General features: G+C 45.2%; 1 protein-coding gene across 4 annotated transcripts in view; it reads left to right on the top strand.

The window, feature by feature from the left end:
* The window catches only part of SLC1A2 (solute carrier family 1 member 2), a 145,564-nt gene that overhangs the window by 111,465 nt on the left and 13,545 nt on the right, over window positions 1-20,554 (top strand). For all 4 annotated transcript variants that reach the window (XM_032358511.1, XM_032358510.1, XM_032358508.1 and 1 more), the window contains exons 8-9: window positions 3,692-3,886; window positions 7,582-7,716. In XM_032358511.1, the coding sequence (XP_032214402.1) occupies window positions 3,692-3,886; window positions 7,582-7,716 (330 nt within the window). The remainder of the gene's footprint in view (window positions 1-3,691; window positions 3,887-7,581; window positions 7,717-20,554) is intronic.

Genomic DNA, 20,554 nt, shown 5'->3' with positions numbered 1-20,554 from the left:
CCAAGATGAAGGGAAACACCCCAAAATTTCCTTTGTCCCTCTTGGTCTGATATATTTCATATGGATAAGTATCTCTATCCATAAAGATCCCCCTCTCTGTGGAGAAAAAGTAAAATCCCCCCCCACCAAACAATATGTTTAGTTTTATATTTGTTTTCTGGTTATGAGCGTAGTGTTTGCTCATTGTGAAAAAAGTCAGACAGTGAATAGAGTTTTGAAGAAGAAAATGAACATTACCAGTTCTTCTACTGCCCAGGAATAATTAATAGTAACCCTTTTAGTTAATCTTAGTAGTTCTATATTATTCCAATTTGTACCATGTATAGGTGTTATAAATTGCTATCATCGGTCAACCTATCATAAAAGTTCTGTCAATATGATCTTCCCACCCACTCTTTTTAAATGACATAATAATACCCTGTGGGTGCCACAACACAACCCCACCTCTCCTGTGTGATGTACATGTAAAGTGTGTTTACTAAGCAGGGCTTTGACAAGCATCCTTATAAACACTTTTCTGTAAGTTTGTCTGATGATCCATTCAGGATAATTTATAGAAGTGGAATTTCTGAGTCCAGTGGTAAGCACACTGTATGTTTGAAAATGTACCACCAGCTTGCTGCTCAAAAAAGTCTGTTAGTATAGATCCCCACTAATGGGGTGTGTGAGACTGCCTTTTCCCATCTATTCACCAGCACTAGATATTATCACTTTATTAATTTTCCAATTTTATTGGTGAAAAATGATCTTATTGATTTTGCATTTCTTTGATTATTAGTGAGGGGAAACATTTCTTCGCCTTCTTATTGACCATCCTCTCCTCCTCTGTTTGACCTTGTGAATTTTTTGTGATGGTCATTTCCTATTGGGGAATGCGTCCATTCCTGATTGGCTTTAACTCTCTTCATGTATAAAAACATTAACTCATGTATCCCATGTTGCAAATGATGTTCCTCCCTGTCTGGCGCTTGTCTTGAAAATTTGTCATGTTTTTGCCCCTAGAAGTTTTAAATTTGCGTGTCATTGAAGTTGTTAGTATTTTCATTTAGTATTTGGAATTTCAATTTTTTTCCTCAGGAAAATCACCACCAAAAATGATAAAATATTATATTTTCTTCCAATGCCTTTGTGGTTTTGATCTTTAAATCTTTCAAAAAAATATTATTATCTTTCCTTTGAATGTCTAGACAGTTTTCCCAGTACTTTTAATTAGATAAAGTAAATCCTAAAGGCATATGGATGGCCCAAGTTCATATTTGTATTTGAATCAGACAGATGCTTGGGTTATCTGGCCAAGGCCACGAATGCTAGATCCATTTCTCCTCCTTACCCTGTATTTCAAGTGAATTAATCTTTGGTTAAACTGTGGCTTTTGCCGGGATGTGGAATATCATTTGTTAAAAGAAAACACACTTAAAGAAAAATCTGTGGCATGAGTCACATACTTAGAACTAACTCTGCCATTATGACCAGAGGGAAAAAACACGAAGCCTCAGGATGGCCAGGTAACTATTCTTTCTACCTCCTTGGACCCTGATGGAAGGAGAAGTGGAAGGAGCTGACTTCCTTTTCTCAACAGGCTGGTGTCAGGGAGGACTGATGGAAGGGGGCAGCCTGGGACACTCCTCTCTGCATCCTGCTGACATCAGTCCATGCTGTTGAAACTACTCTGGGAAAAGAGAAGAAGACTGTCAAGTATCTGCTAGTTATTATTAGCAATATTTGAAAACTGTCATATGGTCATTGAGGCAGGAGCCAAAAAACCCATGTCAGAATGTCAGATGGGCAGGAAAGAGTTAAAATTCTCAAGTTCCCATTTGGATTGGTTGGGTATATATGAATTTTGAGAATATTTTCATGATTTACCAATTATTTTCTCTGATCTATTTAATTATCTGAAGACCCCTTGATGACATTTTGGGAAAGTGGATACAATAATAAAAATTGACATATTCCAGTCCTCCCAGAAATGTGCTCAGACTCCACCATTTAGAATCCCAGCCACCTACCACAGCTGCCATTTCGGACTAGTCATGGTGTCCTGCCAACTCTTCAAAAGGGTCCGAAGAAAGGGTGGAGTGGGGGAGTCACATTAAACAGCTGGGACAGCCAACTGGGTAGAAGGTACAAGAGGTCACCAAACATTCATTTCCTCTATCTAAGACCAAGAAGGAGGCATGAGACCCCTGGCCTGAAATCACGAAGAATGTTTCTGTAAGATGACTCTGGCTTCCCTAAGATTATTGTTGGGAGCCTGCGGGTCAATGGTTTAAGAAGATGCCGACTGAGGCGACCCTAAGTTTAGAATTTCCGGTTTCTGTTTCTGAGTAAGCCCTGGAATCTGCATTTTCTATAGCTCCTCTGAAGCCATAGAAAGCTTCTCCCACTCTTGGAGAAACGGAAAACTCTGGCAGAGGTCTATGTTAAGCTTGGCGGGAACCCTAATTCTGACTAGTAGAAGGAGGGAACCAGGACAAAGGTTGTCAGTGAATGATAGAAAAAAGTATGTCTGCACTCAATTCAGTTTGCTAAGGTTTGAACAGAAAAAAGGCCCCAAAAGAAAAATATAAAACAGGACAAACCCTAAAGAGAACAGGCCACAAAGCACTCGCATGGCAATTCGGGTGTTCCACGTTTCTTTCCATATTACTTAAATTTTGAAGCAAATCCACCCACCCCTCCCACACGCCTCTTTCCACATGGAAATAATATTTTGGCCGTCAGTGACCCTTATCCTTACAGGTCTCTTAATTTAAAAGACACACGAACATGTCAGGAGTTCTGGCCCTTGAGGCTGGGTCATGTGGTGACGAATTCCCGTCCCAGGCCTGGCATGATAGCGGGGGAGTCACTCCGTCCACACTGAGTCCTTAATTAGCTACAGAGCACATGCTTTTTGCTCTATATTGTTGCAAAGACTGTACAGTTGGCCAGTGACCACGTATTAGGGAGTTGGACTGTCTCTGAGGGTCCCTAGTGAATTTCTAGAAGCTCAGGTTCAGGCTAAATGGTGTTTAACATGTTTGTCCAGCATTCTGAAAATTAGCTCAGGGCAATTCCCAGAGGCTGGAGGCAGTCCATGTAGTCATCGTATTGGAAAGTGTTTCCAGCATGAGATTATGGGTCATTCAAAAATCCCTCTTTCCACTTCACTGTTGACAGCTCATTGTTTTCTGACATGCTGTTTTTTTTTTGCAGCTCAATGAATGTGGGTAATCAGATGGTCTTTAATATTTATTTTTTTTTTAAAGATTTTATTTATTTATTTGTCAGAGAGAGAGAGAGAGAGAGCGAGTGAGAGCGAGCACTGGCAGATGGAGGCAGAGGGAGAAGCAGGCTCCCTGCCGAGCAAGGAGCCCAATGTGGGACTCGATCCCAGGACGCTGGGATCCTTGGTCTTTAATATTTACTATAAGAGGGACACACTGATCAAAGGAACAAGAATTTAAAGCTCTAAGTAGATCTCAAAAACCAACAAAAAGAGCTTGCTACTTATGAGCATCTTAATAAGACTGAATTTGAAATGCCAAACAGCTGGTCTCTAATTTGGCTCTGGGCACTGTTTTTTTCATGTCACGTTGCTTGATTGGAACAAAGAACAAACACTTTGTGATGGCATTTCAGTTTGAGTTTTATCCTGCTTCTCTAAAGCAGATATAAACTCTTGTGTCTCTCTCTCTTGGTTCCTTAGTGCTGGAACTTTACCTGTTACCTTCCGTTGCCTGGAAGAAAATCTGGGAATCGATAAGCGCGTGACCAGATTTGTCCTCCCAGTCGGAGCAACCATCAACATGGACGGCACAGCCCTTTATGAAGCAGTGGCCGCCATCTTTATTGCCCAGATGAATGGTGTTATCCTGGATGGAGGCCAGATTGTGACTGTGAGGTGAGTGGAGATTGGGTGGAGGAGGCACTGAAATGACCTTTTGTCCTCCCCCCTTCCACACTAACTCCATCTGATGGGGCCGCTTGAATTTCAGGTCCCCTGGTGGAAGAATGATGAAGGAAATAACACAGAAGGGGAGTTACTGGCAGTCTCAAAGGGAAAATATTGTGACAGGAAAGAAGCAGGCTCATACTTCGGCCTTCTATTTGTATTGTACATGTGAAATTGGTTTGGAAGTTTGGTATGACGTAGTTTTTAACAATCCTGTGATGTTGCAAGGCAGTGATTTCTACACCCATTTAGTAGATTGAGAAGCACAGGCTTCCAGCCGCAGGGTGGTTGGTGAAGGCTACCCCATTAATGAGCCAGGAGGGCTGTAACAGGGGCCAACATCAGCTGACTCTGACTCCACTTTTCCTTTCTTTAAAATCTGTTCCCTTCAGCATTTCAGAGGGCGATGGCAGAAGTAACGAAACACTGGAAGGAAGGGGTTTTTCAATACAACAGAAACCATTTTATTACAATTAACTAGCAAATTTAGATACCTGTGTTTTACTAAATCTATTTTTACCCTATGTATTCATCCTTGAAAAAATTTAGGAAGACCGCTTTCCCAAGAGATCGTTAACAATGCATTGCTTCTCCATAAACTTACAGATCACACTTATTTGCATATGCTAATTTCTCGAATGCTTATAGCCACGCTGTGAGGCACGGACTTGTCTTAGCTCAGGATGCTATAGCAGAATACCACAGACCCGCAGGTGCTTAGACAACAGACATTGATTTCTCATGGTTCTGGAGACTGGGAGGTCCATGATGAAAGTGCTGGCAAACTCAGCTCCTGGTGACTGTCCTCTTCCTGGCTAGTGTTGTCCTTCTTGCTGTTTGTTCTGGCCTTTCCTTGGCAGGTGGAGAAAGAGTGAGCAAGCTTTTGTAGGTCTCCTCTGATAAGAGCTAATCCCCTCATGAGGGCACCACTCCCCCTTACCACTGCCCGCCACCCCCTCCCCCAAGGCCCTGCCTCCAAACACCATCACCTTGGAGATTGGGGCTTGGGCAAATGAATTTGATAGTGGGGGACACAACTTAGTCCATAGCAGCACTATGGGGGGGCTCAGTTTCCTCACTGGGTATATGGGACATCCTAGGGGGTTAAGAGTATTATCCCTGGGACACAGTCACCTGTCAATAAATGTTAGCTACTAGTATTATTGCTATTAGTGATGCTCAATAGCATTCAGTACTTCTAGAATACGAAAGAAGAATGTGACGGTGGTGTAGTGAATGCCATGATGTCACTCAGGGAAATCATGCTTCAGATCCGGGTGTCACGTCTTCTGAGTCACGTGGTCACAGAATGCACATAAGACTGCCAACGTCTCTTGCTTTAAACTCAGAGACCAACAAAAGGAAAAACCCCTCCTTTTGAAGCCAAGTGAGATGATTTCTGGTCCCTGAATTCTTGGCCCTGATGGCAGCCACACTTCCCACCAAGTTCACACCATTTGATGAAAACATAAGAGACGGGAGGACCGACTGCTGACCCATGACTGGGATTGATTAATGCAGAGTTTTCAGTGTTGGAGGGATCGGGGATGGGGGCATCGGGGGCCCACATGGCATCGGAATCAAGCAGATGAGTGTCCCAAGCCCAGCAGACGGCAGCCAAGCAGTTCGATGTTTCTCCATCCATCCGGTTCGTGGTTTCCCCCATGGAGAGCAGAGGCAACCATATGTACCTTGCAGGGTTACTGTGAGGCTCTGCTGTGACAATGTGTGTGTCATGCTCTGTACCGCGTCCAAGAACCAGCCCTGGAGAAGTGAGCCAGGGAGCGGAAGGACGGGAAAAGCGGAAAGAGATAGAGAGATGGAGGAGAGATCACTGCCCCCAGGAAGCGGTTGCAGGCTGAAGGGAGAGTAGGGGACCAGCTTCCAGGAAGAATATCCTTTATAGGCTTGTGTCTCACAGCCCAGAGGGGCCCAACCATGGGGCCGCAGCGCAGAGAGATGTGTAAGAATGACTCATAACAGAAGCAACTGATGTAAATAAAACGGCTGAGGCCTTGACCGTTGGAACTTGGGAAGTCCCCCTTTCCTGGTGTTCTATCTGTGCCAGGGAAACGGCAGAGAATTCCCACCTTCTAACTCTCAGGGCTTTAGGGAAGCTTTTATTTGCGAAGGGGCCTCACCCTGCCCAGACTTTCTGATAACAGGAAGGGTTCACATTTACTGGGGGCTTGCAATGCGTCAGGCCTCTTCTCTGTGCTGTTTATTAGCTCCTGATGACGCTTTCTTAAAGATAAGGAAATCATGGCACAAGGAGGTAAAGTAAGTTGCTCAAAGTCCTGTGGTTAATAAGTGACAGAGCTGGGATTCGAATTCAGGTTGCTCCCTTCCATAATCTTCATCAATACCCACTCTATACTCTAACCTCCCATGACCCAGAAGGATACAAAAAAAAAAAAAAGGGGGGGGAGTTCTTTAAGCCTTGGTAGCAGCGCCACATTGACAGGGACAGGAGAAGAGTACAGGTGGGTTCTGTCAATCCCACCAAGGGGAGGTGTCCAGAAGGTCACAGGCTTACACCTGGGAGGATGGCAGTATGGAAAGACCAGTGCAAACCACAGAGCCTCCTAGGATCTTCCTGTCCTCATACATGTGATTAGGTAAGTTCAGGTCCCTTCCCCATGGTAAAACCCAGGATTCTGTGCTTGGTCACAGCAATGGTCTGAGTTCAATTAAACCAGTTTAAGAAGTCTGACTCTTAGTTTGGAGCTGGACAACCTACTCTAGAAACTCTAGCTTTGTCTAACTACAAATAAAGCACCCTCCTTTTCTTCACTGGGCCCACAAAAGCAAGTTGGGAATCTATATTTTCAGAAACATCTTTCCATTTAGAAATGACAACTTTCAGAAATGGCATCAGAAAAGAGGAGGAAAAAGCGACTGCCCTTTGCTGGACCACAGAGACCCCCTGGTGTCTAGACAGGGCACGTGAACCCTAGATTGAACCCTCTTCCAGAGACAACTTCAAGATGGTGCTGGGTGTGCTCCTGGCTTTGCAAAGGATGAGAGGCTTCAGAAGGAAAACCTCCTGTTATTGCATTATCTCTCCTTGGCGCCTTCTTTCTGAATAATGTATTTTCCAGCCCATGGTGAAATGTCCAGGCGTCTGAAGCTTAATGTCATTTGGAATCTGTTGATTTGTTCCCCCGATGTCCACTCAATCGGGTCTGGATATTTGCTATTCTGAGTTCTCATGTTAACATTGGCAGTGGCCTCCTCAGACTCTTGCCACGGAGTCCAGATGTCTCTGGGGCTCCCAGAGACATAAAGGCGTAAGCAGAAATGAATGCAGTGGTATTCCCATGGGAGGATTAGGGTGATTTGTTTTCCTTCTTTATTATTTCCCTGCCTGCTTGAGAGCCACGCTTACCTTAGTTGAGCCCTGTGATATGTTAGGCTAATTGGCTCTCCTGCTGAGCATACAGCTACAATCCCTGAATTTATAAACGTCCACCACAGCTGCATAGAATCCAAGAAGACCCTAATTCCCGGGTGCTGGCACTCTAGATTACTCTGTTCTTTGAGAAACAAAAGAAATTTTATGACTGCTGGGAAAATTGAAGCCAGGGTTGGCCTTGCCAAGTCCTCTTTCTCTTCCCCTGACCCGGTCTTCTCTGTTCGCTCAGCCTCACGGCAACGCTGGCCAGTGTCGGTGCAGCCAGTATCCCCAGTGCGGGCCTCGTCACCATGCTCCTCATCCTGACGGCTGTGGGCCTGCCGACGGAGGACATCAGCCTGCTGGTGGCCGTGGACTGGCTTCTGTAAGTGCCTGCCGAGGGGGCTGGGCTGCGGATGCGAGTCCAGCCTCCTGGGGCTCGACCAGATGCAAGGTTGCAACCAAGGTCTTTGCAAAACCCCATGACAACTTCTTCCCTCCCTCCTTCCCTCTAACATTTACTGAGTGCCCCATTGGGAACCAAAGGTGAAAAAAGCATGCTGAGGACCTCACAGTCCAGTGGAGGCATCAGATAAATTGCAATACAAAGTGAAAAGCCCAGCAATAAGGAACCCACCACGGATGCACAGGGGGGTCCTGGGACATTAGGCTGAATGAACAAAGTACAGAGAATCCCATTTTTACGAAGCTGCAGGAAAGGCAATATAACCTTGGCAATAAAAAGAGATCAGTGGTTGCCTGGGCATAGACGGGGTGAAGAGACTAATTGGGAAGGGGCACAAGGAAATCGTTTCAGGTGGTAGAAATGTTTCATAGGCACAGGTACACACAGGTGCCTACGTTTGTCAAAACTCATCAAACCATACACTTAGCTTGAGTACCTATTACCATATGTAAATTATACTTCAATAAAGTAGATGAAAATAGCTCATGTAGGGGCGCCTGGGTGACACAGTCAATTGAGCATCTGACTCCTGCTTTTGGCTCGCATCATGATCTCAAGGCCCTGGGATCAAGGCTCATGTCAGGCTCTGTGCTCACAGGGGAGTCTGCTTGAGATTCTCTCTCTCTCTCCCTCTGCCCCTCCAGCTATCACTGGTGTGGTCTCTCTTTCTCTCTTACTCTCACTCTCATTGTTAGTGTATAAGAAAGCCACTGATTTCTATACATTGACTTTGTATCCTGCCACGTTGCTGAATTGTTGTATGAGTTCTAGTAGTTTGGGGGTGGAGTCTTTTGGGTTTTCCATATATAGAATCATGTCATCTGCGAAGAGAGAGAGTTTGACTTCTTCATTGCCAATTTGGATACCTTTTATTTCTCTTTGTTGTCTGATTGCTGTTGCTAGGACTTCTAATACTATGTTGAACAAGAGTGGTAAGAGTGGGCATCCTTGTCGTGTTCCTGATCTCAGCAGGAAGGCTGCAAGCTTTTTCCCATTGAGGATGATATTTGCTGTGGGTCTTTCATAGATAGTTTTGATGAAGTTCAGGAATATTCCCTCTATCCCTATACTTTGAAGCATTTTAATCAGGAACGGATGCTGGATTTTGTCAAATGCTTTTTCTGCATCGATTGAGAGGACCATGTGGTTCTTCTTTCTTCTCATATTAATTTGTTCTATCACATTGGTTGATTTGCGAATGTTGAACCATCCCTGTAGCCCAGGGATGAATCCCACCTGATCATGGTGGATAATCTTTTTAATGTGCTGTTGGATCCTGTTTGCTAGGATCTTATTGAGAATCTTAGCATCCATATCCATCAGTGATATTGGTCTGAAATTCTCCTTTTTGGTAGGGTCTTTGCCTGGTTTGGGGATCAGGGTAATTCTCACTCTCACCCTTGCTCTAAAATAAAGAAATAAATCTTAAAAATATATAGTGTGCAATAAAAGGATCGTACTAGAAAGAGGCACCCACCCCAGTCTTGGATGGAAGGGCAGAATGGGGGAATCAGGCAATAATGAACATGGTGACTGAATTTGCCTGGGCACCAGATACCAGCCACCAAGCATTTTACATCTTTCACTTTCTAACAACCCTGAAGGTTTGGTATTATTACTCTTGGTGTATAGATGAGGAAACTGAGGTATAGGGAGGCAAAGTGACTTGAGAGTGAGCAAAGATTTGAGTCCAGTTTGGCTTGGTTTGGGAGGCTGCTACATTCTTCAGCACGGCTGTATTCAAGCTTCTGAAGGCAGTGAGAGCTGAGCTGAATTGTAACTGGCAGGTGGATATAGACAGGGAAGGAAGCAGGGCATTTCAGTCAAGGCCAAGGCCCGCCTGTGCAAAGGCACCGGGGCAGCAAACAGTGTGAGGACCTATGAGTGGTTTAGTAACACTGGAGCACAGAGTGGGAGGCAGGGTCTGGTGAAAGGTGGGGCAAAATGGAAACCCGGCATGGCCACGCAGAGAAGTTCAAACTTGATTGTGTCCACATAGCTCAGCTACCTTTCCCAGTATATTTACCAGTGAAGGGCATTTTCATACTGTAAGACACTCACTGCCCATTCACAGGGCAAGTCTATCCAGATGGCCCCCAACAGGGAGATGGGAAACAATCCTTGCTAAGGACCTACTCAGTCTCTGATGTTCTGTGAGGTATACACTGATGCTTCCTGTCTAATCTTGGAGCTAAGCAACAGAGGTGGGGATGCTGTTGTTTTCAATGTCAGGGACACAGAGGTCCAAGGCCAAAGTGGCCACACAGTTTTTTTAAACTGCTCTACATGGCAGGGGCAATTTTTCTGACATCTATTGGCATAGATTTTAAGAGCCAGAAGCCACCTTTAATGCTTTTGAGTTTCCTGTATCTAAAACAACAATTCCTTCCCCCTCCCTTCGCCCTTCCAAAGGGGAAAAACACGCCGTGACTGAAGGGAAGGACATCTGGAAAGCTGGAAGGAAGACTCACCTCTCCACAGAGCTTGCCTGTTGTTAAGATCTAGGTTAGAATAGAGAAGTGCTCCCAGGACGTAATCTGTACACCTCGGGAGGGCTGCAAGGGTGGTCATGATCTTCCTGAAGGGATCTTCATCACCAGGGAAATGCTCTGAAAGTACCTTTAGAGGGAAGGTGAAGAGTAAGAAAAATAGCCTCATTCTCTGTCCCTGCTAGCCTCTCTCAGGGGCTGGGGGTGGGTCCTCTGTGCTAGCTCCGTTGTTCTGGGAGCCTGTGCTGGCCCCAGGGCAGCTTTTCTCATGGCGTCTGTCCACGAGGAGAGGCGGTCATCATGGTGGCCGAGATTCCGCAGTGGTTTATGGGTGGAAGGATTGGGAGGGAACAGGATAAAGGAGACAAAGGAGTGGGGTGGGCTTTGCTGGGGAGGAGGACAAAAGGGAAGTGAGGGCATTGGCAATACTTTAGGGTCAGTCGGAGCTCAGTACATGTGTGCTAAATTTCACCACAGAGTTGTTGTGTGATAACCAAGGGCCTTTCCACGCAGGAAGAAAGACTGAGGAAACTATTGAAATGACCTGTGCTTCCACTGTGACTTTTGCTTCCTAAATCCTGTGCCGCTTGGCTCCTTGAACCCCCTGAAACGGTGGACTACTCTTGCCTGTGTGTCTACATTACCTCGTCTCTTCTTGGGCTTATGTCTGAGGCCTGAAATCCACCATTAGAGACTGATCTTTTTATAAAAGATCATTATAGAGATAACCTTCCCTCATGATCATGCAAATGCCTTTCTTTGAGTGAAAAAATCTGGAAATGAAGAAAGGGAGCTGGTACTTGGTGGATTCCGCCATGTTCTTTACATGTGGTAATGATTAATCCCGGAAGAGCCCTAAGGAGTGTTTCACAGATGACGAAACCGGGGATCAGAAGAGTTAAGTGTCTTGCCTATGGGCACAAGAGAGCTTGGGTGGTCAGGTCAGGACCCTTTACCAGTACCCCCATCCCCAACACAACTTCCTACTTGACCAGGCAGATCTAGTAGTGGGCAGAAAGGAGAGAGGTGCTCAGTCAGGAAGGTTTAGGGAAGACAGGCCTATTAGGGTCACCCCCAGTTCCACAGAATAGCCAGGGAATTTTTCGTTTGACCTGTTTTTTTTCCTCCTCCCCAGACTAAAACAAAACATCAGAAAAGCCTAAATGGGGACAAATGGGGTCCAGTCAAGGTCTCTGCTACTCCGAGAATTCAAGCCCTCCAGCCATTGTGGGCGCTGGGCTTCTTGGCAGTCATTTGCTTCCAAGCCTGTTGGATGAGAGCCATTTCATGAAACATCTAAGACCCTACCCACTTCTGACCTAAATACTAGCGAATGGAATAGGAGGGCTGGGTCCTCCCCATCACCCCACACCAGCGCTCACATGTTCGTACTTGCGCCGAGAGCAGGGCGTCCTAACTCCAGGGCAGGAACGTGCCAGCAGAAGGGAGTTGGCTGAACCCAAAACTGATGATACATTTGGATTAACTATATTGATGAAACTCTATATGAGAAAACTCAATCCCAGGCTGGCGTGGGAAGGAAGGTACAAATGAAGAGCTGTCTTCTGGTTCTGGGGTTGGATCTCAGGTGTGGGAGGGGCTGGGGGTTCTGTGCCCAGAGAAAAGAAAGCAAACAGTCAGGAGCCCTGGATCTGAGCTCTGTACTTACTCTTTGTGCGACTTTGAGCAAGTTACCCTCCAGACTTCAGCTCTGTCATGTGAACAGTGAGAATAATGACTTGTCAGCTTAAAAGCAGAGTCTACACCCCATGCCCTTGAGTGCCCTACTGGTTTTAAGACCTGGACTAGGATTCTGCGGGTGATGGATGTTTGTATACAAATAAGCCTGAACGTTCCTTTTAAGAAGAGGGAAAAAAGGGAGGGTGGAGGAGCCTGGGAAAATGTGTGTAGGGGTCTGTAGCTAGGTCAGATCTGCTTTGAATTAGTAATGGTGGCACATTCTTGCTCACCAGCAAGTGGAGCTCTGGAAACACACTCTTGGTCATGAGCTCTGTGGCCACTGGGTGCCCGTTACAGTGTGAGTGGGGAGAGGGGGAAGAGGTGACACAGACGTACAGGGGGAGGCTGGCCATTCCCTAGCGAAATAGTCGGTGGTGGAGGTTGGGGCGGGGGGTGGGCGGTGAAGTAGAGAAAAAGAAAAGGTGAAGGGATTTTTTTTTTTTCCTCTCCAGGCAAAGCTTGTAAGCTCTCATAACTCTAGCAATTTTTCAATTTAAAACCAAACAAAGCCTGCAGTGACATTTAATGTGCCACAGTGTTTGCCAGCTGCTGGAGACTGGCCAGCCTCATTACTGCCCGCCAAGCCCTGGATGCTTTTCGATGGGCAGGCTTGGCTGCTCTGTAAATGTCATGGTGAAAACGAAGATTCTGGGCCCCGAAAACTGCCGGAGTCCTCAAACACCGGATGGGTGGGGCTGGTAAAACCAGAACCTTCCCCAGGGTCCAAGAAGCCCTTTGTGTCAGGAATCCTCGGCACCTATTTCTAAGAGAACTCGCTGACACCGCTGTATCTTGGAGGGAAGCAGGAAGGAACCAGTACCAGGAAGAGGTAATAAATAACCAGGTCTGGCCACAGGCGGCAAAAGGAAAGCCAAAATACAGTGAAACCCAAGGGGATCCATGACCCACTTATCACATAAGATTGCTGGTGAGATCATTTCTGGGGACAGATTTACTAGCTGGGGGACAGAGTTGAAATTGAACTTACTAGGGAGACTTACGGCCTCCCTCCTGCAGGGGAGCTCTGAAGCTCCCTGTTAGCATCCCTCCCTGGAGGGACTAGAGCAGTGATGCTCAAGCTTGAGCATGCGCCAAGATCTCCTGGAGATTCCGGAGGTCTGGAGTGGGGACCAAGAATTAGTATTGCCAGTGATTGCCAGTGATACAGGCCAGGGACCTCACTTCCAGAAGCCATGGATTAGAGATAGGGAAGGGAGAGTAGGGGTCCCTGATTTGGGGATATCAGCACTTCGATTCTTTTTCAAGCAGGGCTTCAACTCATGACCCTGAGATCAAGACCTGAGCTGAAATCAAGAGTCGGATACTTTACTGACTAAGCCACCCAGGCACCCCTCGGTTCTTCCCTGAACACCAGTTGGCCGTTCTCGCATCTAGTCAATAAAAATGATGGAAAGGACTCAGGATACCGATAACTCATACTCAGCAAGTACCCTTTTAATATTAGACAGTATTCTAAGCACTTTACTTGGACCTGTTTAAAAGTTGCCCCAAATCATGAGGCAGGTAATGGTATTATCCCCATTTAACCATTGAGGAAACGGAGGCTCACAGAAAAGTAGCTTATCTTGATTTAGTGCATGTTGAATGGCTGATCTGGGACTCAAACCCGGATGATCTGGCTGTTCCTTGAGGGTCTGGGCCTATCCACCTGGATTCTCGTTCTCTTACTTGAGACACATGTATGCACATATACACACAGAACTGGTTGAAGCCCTACTCCGTGTCTGGTGGAAGAAGAAATGAGTTCCTACATCTGCCATAGCTCTGAAGATTCTAGGGGCATATGTTTAAATATTTGCTTTGATTTTCCAGTCCCATAGAATTCTCTCTACGTTACCCATTCTATGTCGACCTTAGGATGGGTTGTGACCCTTTCTCCTAAGTCCTTCCCTCTCCTGACAAAGCGTCCCTGGCTCAAGGTGGTGAAATTACAGATCAGGGGTGTGGTGGGGGTGGGGTGGGGGTGGGGGTACAGTCCTGCACAGCAAAATCACTTTTTAAAGTATCACAAAAGAAATATGGAAAAACAAGGGGAGGCGCAAAGCTCAGGAGAGTGAAAAGATGAAAAAGGGAAAATGTCCCTTTATCTACAATTGAATCTTGAGTTTAGTTTCACTGAAGTAATCACTTCATAATTTCAGGTAGCTTGGAAACAACAATTTAATATGAGGCACCCCTTTTCTTTTACAAGAAGTCCTTTAGTGCCCACCACCCCCCTCCTGGTCTCCTCTCCCTGCTCTGTTTTGCCCTTCGGTCCCTGTCTCTCTGTGCCTTGCTCTTCCCTCCACCTCTGTGTTCGCCCCCAGCAATCAGGACACCTCTCTGGTTTTTGTAGGCAAGGTAATTTAGGCTGTCGGCGTCTCCTTCCTCCTCCGTCTACATCTTGCCCTGGCCCCAACTTCTCACCACCAAGGCAGCCAGCCAGACATTTGCCAAACAAAAAGATAGTTCTCTTTCTAGAGTTTTTCCATCCTCTTCAACAACCCATCCCTGCCCTTTCTCCCTCACGTGCCTGCCCACCCGCCTCCCTCCATCTTGCGCATGTCACCAACCGAGACCACGTGGTATCAGCACTCAAGGAGCTGATGGTCTAGGAATGGGGACAGATGTGGTCAAAAAATCCCAGCCGAGTTGTGCTAAGTGCAAAAAGAGGAGTGTGCAAGACTTGGTGGAGGAAACAAGAGAGGAAGTGGTTTACTCCCCTCTTCACTTGGACTCCTGAGGAGGAGAAGGAGGAGGAGGAGAAGGATGAAGAGCCCGACTGGGTTTGTGTCCCGTGCACTGTGAGGCCTTTTATATGCAGAGTTTGGCAGAGGCCCCCTTGATGACACATTAGCGTTCAGGACACTTTAGCACTTACTATCTTCTCAACATGCTTGGAGGGAGGGGTTATTTCCAAAGCTGACAAATGAGAAAGCTGAGTAGGAAAAGCTACGCTTCTTGCCCTGCCGGAGCTGGGATCGCAGCCCGGGCTCCCATCCAAGGTTCACGCTCTTCCCCAGTGCTTCGGCGGGCCCTCCTTCTTTTCTCATCCCCATGTGGCTTTAGCCCTCAGATGGTTCGGGTCGTGCCAGCCTTCTTAGGTCTGGGGCCTCAGTGACCCCTCTGCCACACTGTGCACTCTGCATTCTAAGAGGCAGACATGGTGGTTTGTGTCTGAATGCTAAGTTGAATCACATGAAATTGTCAATGTTTGGCTTTAGGGAACTGTCGAAATGGCAATTTCATATGGCTCAGTCCAATACAAGGAACCAGATAGATTTTGGGTGACCCTGCTCCCTCGGCTCTGTTAGTTCATGAGAACCAGGACTGTCCAACAATTCTAACACCCTCCTGCCAGAGGACTTAGATCAAGAGATAGAAAAGAGAGAAAAAGGACCGTGAAAATTGTCTTTCTCCCAGAGAACCAGACCGGGTTTGCCAGTATGAATAACAAAGGCAAGCCCCTCTCTCATCTTTGGTGGCCCCAGAGCTAGGGCACCTGTGGTGGTGGATCCCCTTCAGCGAACGATTCTGACCTCCCCTCCGTCTCCTCTTCATAGTTCTGACACACAGTGTCCAAACCCAAGGATAGCATCAAGCACTCTAAAATTCTTTTTACCAAGTAGCCTTGAAGTACTTGAGGTCAGCAGAGTTTCCTGAACAGTCAGGACTAGTTGTGAGACAAAATGAAAGTATTTGCCTGTGGAGAAATTTCCACGTGGGAACCGCAAACTCCCATATCCTACTTTTAGCTAGACTTGGACTTCCCCAGAGTTGGTCAGACATTCCCCTGGTGGCCTCTGCAGCAAACTAAAAATCCTATCTCCAGTCTCCCTCCATCTCCCTTTCCCTCCCTTCACCTTCTCAGTCAGTTGCCTCGAATACGTTGATAACAAATAATGGCGCCACTTTCTCTTTCTCATTCAGTTTTCTATCCATGGTGAGCCATCTTCTCTCTCTGCCTCTGGCTTGTACCTGCCCTGGCTGGATCAGTAATGGGCTTCTTTGTCACTAAAACCAAGGGGGCACTTTTACTCTTCTTACCTGACTTCTTGGCTGTAATTGATATTCTCTACTATACCCTTATTTTTGAAACACGCTTCCCCCCAACTCTTCCATTTTTCTTCCATCCTTGCAGACTCTTATGCCTGTGCACATTTCTTGACTCTTGGTCACCCTCAGGGTCCAGACAATACTGCCTGCTCTTCTCACTCTCCATTCCCTCCAAGGATGAACCAAACACACTTGTGGCATCCACCCATCGCCTCTTTAGGTACCGACTCCTAACTCTCTATGTCTCTCCTGATAGTCCATATTCCCAACCACTTGTGGGACTTCTCTTCTTTGCTGGCTCCCAGATTTCAGACCCGGTATGTTCCAGCTGTATTGAGAACATTTCTCATCCCAACCTTTCATATCCCATACATATGGTGGCACTGTTCACTGGTTGCCCAAAACCAGAAACCTGAGAGGAACCCTTGACTCTTTTCTCATTTATTCTCTATAACCAGTCAGTCCTCAAGTCCTGTAATTCTGTCTTATAACCTTCCACCACATCTTCACTAAGTGGGTTTTGCTCTTTCAGACTTGTTCTCCTTCAGACCATTCTTCATACTGGAACAAGCATGGTCTTGCTCTCCAGTGGCTCCTCATCAATCTTGGGATAATGACCTGACTCTTGAACTTGGCTGACAAGGCCATACATGATTTGGTCAGTTCTTACCTTCTGCCTCTCATCCCACTCATTTGCCTCCTAAATGCTCTTAGGTGTTCTTATCCCCTCAATTTCACATTATTTATTTCTTTTCTGCCGCTTTGTCTCAGACTTATCCTTAGAACCTAAGTTGAGATACTTCTACTCAAGTCTTTCCTGGGGCCCAAGCATAGTTAAAATGTCCTACCTACAAAATCCCATAGCACCCACCACTTATTCCTACAAGAACATTTATCTCACTCTATGGTGGACACAGAGAAGTAAAGAGAATGTGGGTTCCAGGGGGAAGAGGGAGCATGGGAAGGGCTTTTTCTTGTTCTTTGTTGCCAGCGCACTGGACATAATGTCCTGCCCACACTAAGATGCTCATTGTACATCTGTTGAATAAATAAAATGAACAAGCAAAGAACTCAAGTATTAGAGTCTGCGTTCTCTTCTTATTTCCACAAAGCCATTTGGATGCTCTTGTGCTCCTGTAATCAATCTTTAATGAGTTCTTAAGACATGCCGGATGTTTCTTGAGAGGTGATTTGCTCTAGGTAAGAGAGTCAGAAGATCTGGGTTAGGGTTCTAGCTCTAAATCTAGGGCCCTTCCCATCCTGATTTTAGTGTCAGACATCAGCATGCTTTGGTTCTACTTGATCCCATCTTCATTCATTCCTGGCCTGATAGCTATTTCCTCTGGTCAGTTCATTTTCCAATTCAAGGAGGCCTGAGGGTATGGGAGAGAATAGATATTCTATTCTGAAAAGTCGATTCAGTGGCTGCTCTGGAGAGCTGGGATCTGATGTCAAAGAAAGTCAAGGGTTGAGGAAATGAGAATTTGTAAACTTATATCACCCATTTGGGTGGCAATGGATTTGTTAAACTGAAAATTCATTAACCCTTGAGCATAGTGTCTTGTGTTTTTGCCCATATGATGGGGGTGATGGCTCTTCCCAAAAGGGGAAAGAGCCAGCATATAATGAATATTCACTATGGGTCAGGAGCTGGTTATATCTTCTTGAAATCCTATAAAATAGGTATTTTGCCTGCTTGAGAAAAATTCTGGTAGAGGAAGTGACCCAAGTTTTACAGTTAGGAAGTGGCGGAGCTGGTTTCAAAATCAAAGATGTCTGGCTCCAGGGCACTTTGCATTGTGGATTCTGGAAGCTCAGTGCCTGTGCTTGAATTTGGTTCTGTGACTTTATTAGGATGTGTAACTTTGCAGAGTCCCTCTGAGTTTTCATTTCTTAAATATGAATACTAAGTTTAGAAATTCCTTAAGAAATTGAAAATAGAACTACCTCTGACCCTGTAATTGTACTACCAATATTTACCCCAAAGATTCAGATGCAGTGAAAAGAAGAGCCATCTGTACTCCAGTGTTCATAGCAGCAATGGCTACAATCGCCAAACTGTAGAAAAAGCCAAGGTGCCCTTCAACGGACGAATGGATAACGAGGATATGGTCCATATATACAATGGAATATTATGCCTCTATAAGGAAGGATAAATACCCAACTTTTGTATCAACATGGATGGGACTGGAGGAGATTATGCTGAGTGAAATAAGTCAAGCAGAGAGAGTCAATTATCATATGGTTTCACTTACTTGTGAGCATAAGGAATAACATAGAGGACATTAGGAGAAGGAAAGGAAAAGTGAATTGGAGTAAACTGGAAGGGAAGACAAAGCACAAGCAACTGTGGACTCTGAGAAACAAACTGAGGGTTTTGGAGGGGAGGGGGGTGGTAGGTTAGGTGAGCCTGGTGGTGGGTATTAAGGAGGGCATGTATTACATGGACACTGGGTGTGGTACATAAACAATGAATCTTGGAACACTGAAAAAATTAAATTAAATTAAAAAAATACTTCTTGCAACATTTGTAGAGAGATTAAACAAGGTAATACCTGTAGAGCATATTTCTAGACATATTAAATATGATATATCAGCTGTTGTCCTCATCACCACCATCACCATCATCAGCATCATCTCTACCACCCCTGCCTTCAGTTCATCTGCTTGCCAGTAAGGTAGATCCTTTCGGGCCATGATATAAATGGGTACTCAGAGAATTCCTCTTCACCTGAATGCTCTTTGGAATTTAACAGTTGGTCAAGGATGTTGGGTTCATGGCTCAGGACACATGCCGGGTGGGACTGAAAGTAGAGTTGAAACACAGCAAAGGGGACCAACGCTATGTGATGGATAAAGAACTCAGCGGGTTAGCTGGGAGGCCACCGTAAGGATTGTCCTGCAAATAGAGTTAATGTTTCTAGGGGGAGATGGTAGCTTAACTCTGCGTGTTTGGGCATTCTACCCAGGTGCTGCCAAAACAGAATTAAATTGACTAGATAAGATTTATAGTAATATTTAGAGTACACATCATCATGTAATAAGTAATGTTTTGTGAGCTCTTGCTAAATGTCTCAGAGAATTCTGTGCTAAGCACTTTGTTATCTTATTTAATCTTTGCAACAACCCAGTGTCGCAGATATTTTTATTATTTTGATCTCACAGGTGAGGCCACTAGGGCTCACAGTTAAATGTTAAGTATGATGAGTGTTGTCCAGCAAGTAGAAGGAAATGCTGGCATTTGAATCTAGGCTGTCTCCAGACGTATATATCTTTTCTTAACTATCATCATGAATACCTTCTCATCCCTTCACTCTGGGTCTTCTTACCAATCTTGGCTTTATGGTACTTAATTTTGTGGAGGACCTCAAGCACCAGTATTCATTTGTGTTCAGACTCTATTACCCTGAGGCAGATTCTCCAAAGCAAAAGGGAGGAGAGGAGCATTCTCAGATGGAAATATGCTCCTGAGAGCTGAAGTCGGGTTCTGATCTTTATTTTTGCATGAGGAACATCTTTTACTTGAAACCAGAGGCTGGCAGGCTCATAAGCTCCTTGCAAGGAAGCCAGGCCAGATTCCTCCTGGAGTGGCTTCATTTCTCTAATGAGAAATAGATTTAATAGTAGCAACTAGAATTTATTTTAGGACTTTGTTCTTAGAACTAATTAAAACTTCCACTTTGCCTTGAACTAATTTTAGGATCCTTATAATTTTTTTAATTAAAGGCTAGAGTGTCCTCAACTATGACGTCTTTAGCAATATTTTTGCCTAAATTCTTTCCTTTTTAGAAAAAAAGGTTTTGATTTTCCAGCATCCTTCTCTTTCAGACTTCTAGTATCTCATACACAAGGTTAAAAGGACACTTAATACCAATTGTACTAAAGGACTAGAGAACACAATTTATTCCTAACAACTCTGTTTTCCTGGGGTTGACTTTCTAAGAAGGAGAGTTCTGGACCATCCAGTTTTTTCAAATCAGAACTTGGGAAAAAGATTTGAGAAAGGGGTTTTCTTGACACTTCCTGATTCAAGAGGCACTCTGGAAGATTTTATTTTTTTAGGTTAATAGAGAGAGCATAGCAAAGTATTCTGGTTTTTCCAGGACCCACAGCCTCTGCGCATATTGGTTAGGGAGAAAATTGTGGCTGGGTTTCTCATCCATTAGCTGTGTCCGTGTGTACGTATGCGTTGTGGGAAGAGTGAGGTGCTCTGGGAAAGGTAGTGTTAGTTGCAATCCTTACAAAGAGATGAATTCTCTACTATAGGAGAATTCACAGGTAGAATTAATAAGTAACATAAGAGGAGGTAATCTGGAGTCTTGGAAGAATGGTTTACAACAGGAAGAATTGCTGGACACCACTAGTAGTGTCCTTCTACTTTCCTTCTACTTGTTGGAGCCTGGGTGCCAGTTCCGAGATCTGAGAACTATTTTCCTCCAATCCTTCCTTCTCTCCTTTTTTTTTTTTTTTTT

The sequence above is a fragment of the Mustela erminea genome, chromosome 9 (assembly GCF_009829155.1).
Source record: "Mustela erminea isolate mMusErm1 chromosome 9, mMusErm1.Pri, whole genome shotgun sequence".
Lineage (NCBI taxonomy): Eukaryota > Metazoa > Chordata > Mammalia > Carnivora > Mustelidae > Mustela > Mustela erminea.
This window is presented reverse-complemented; position numbering and strand designations above follow the sequence as displayed.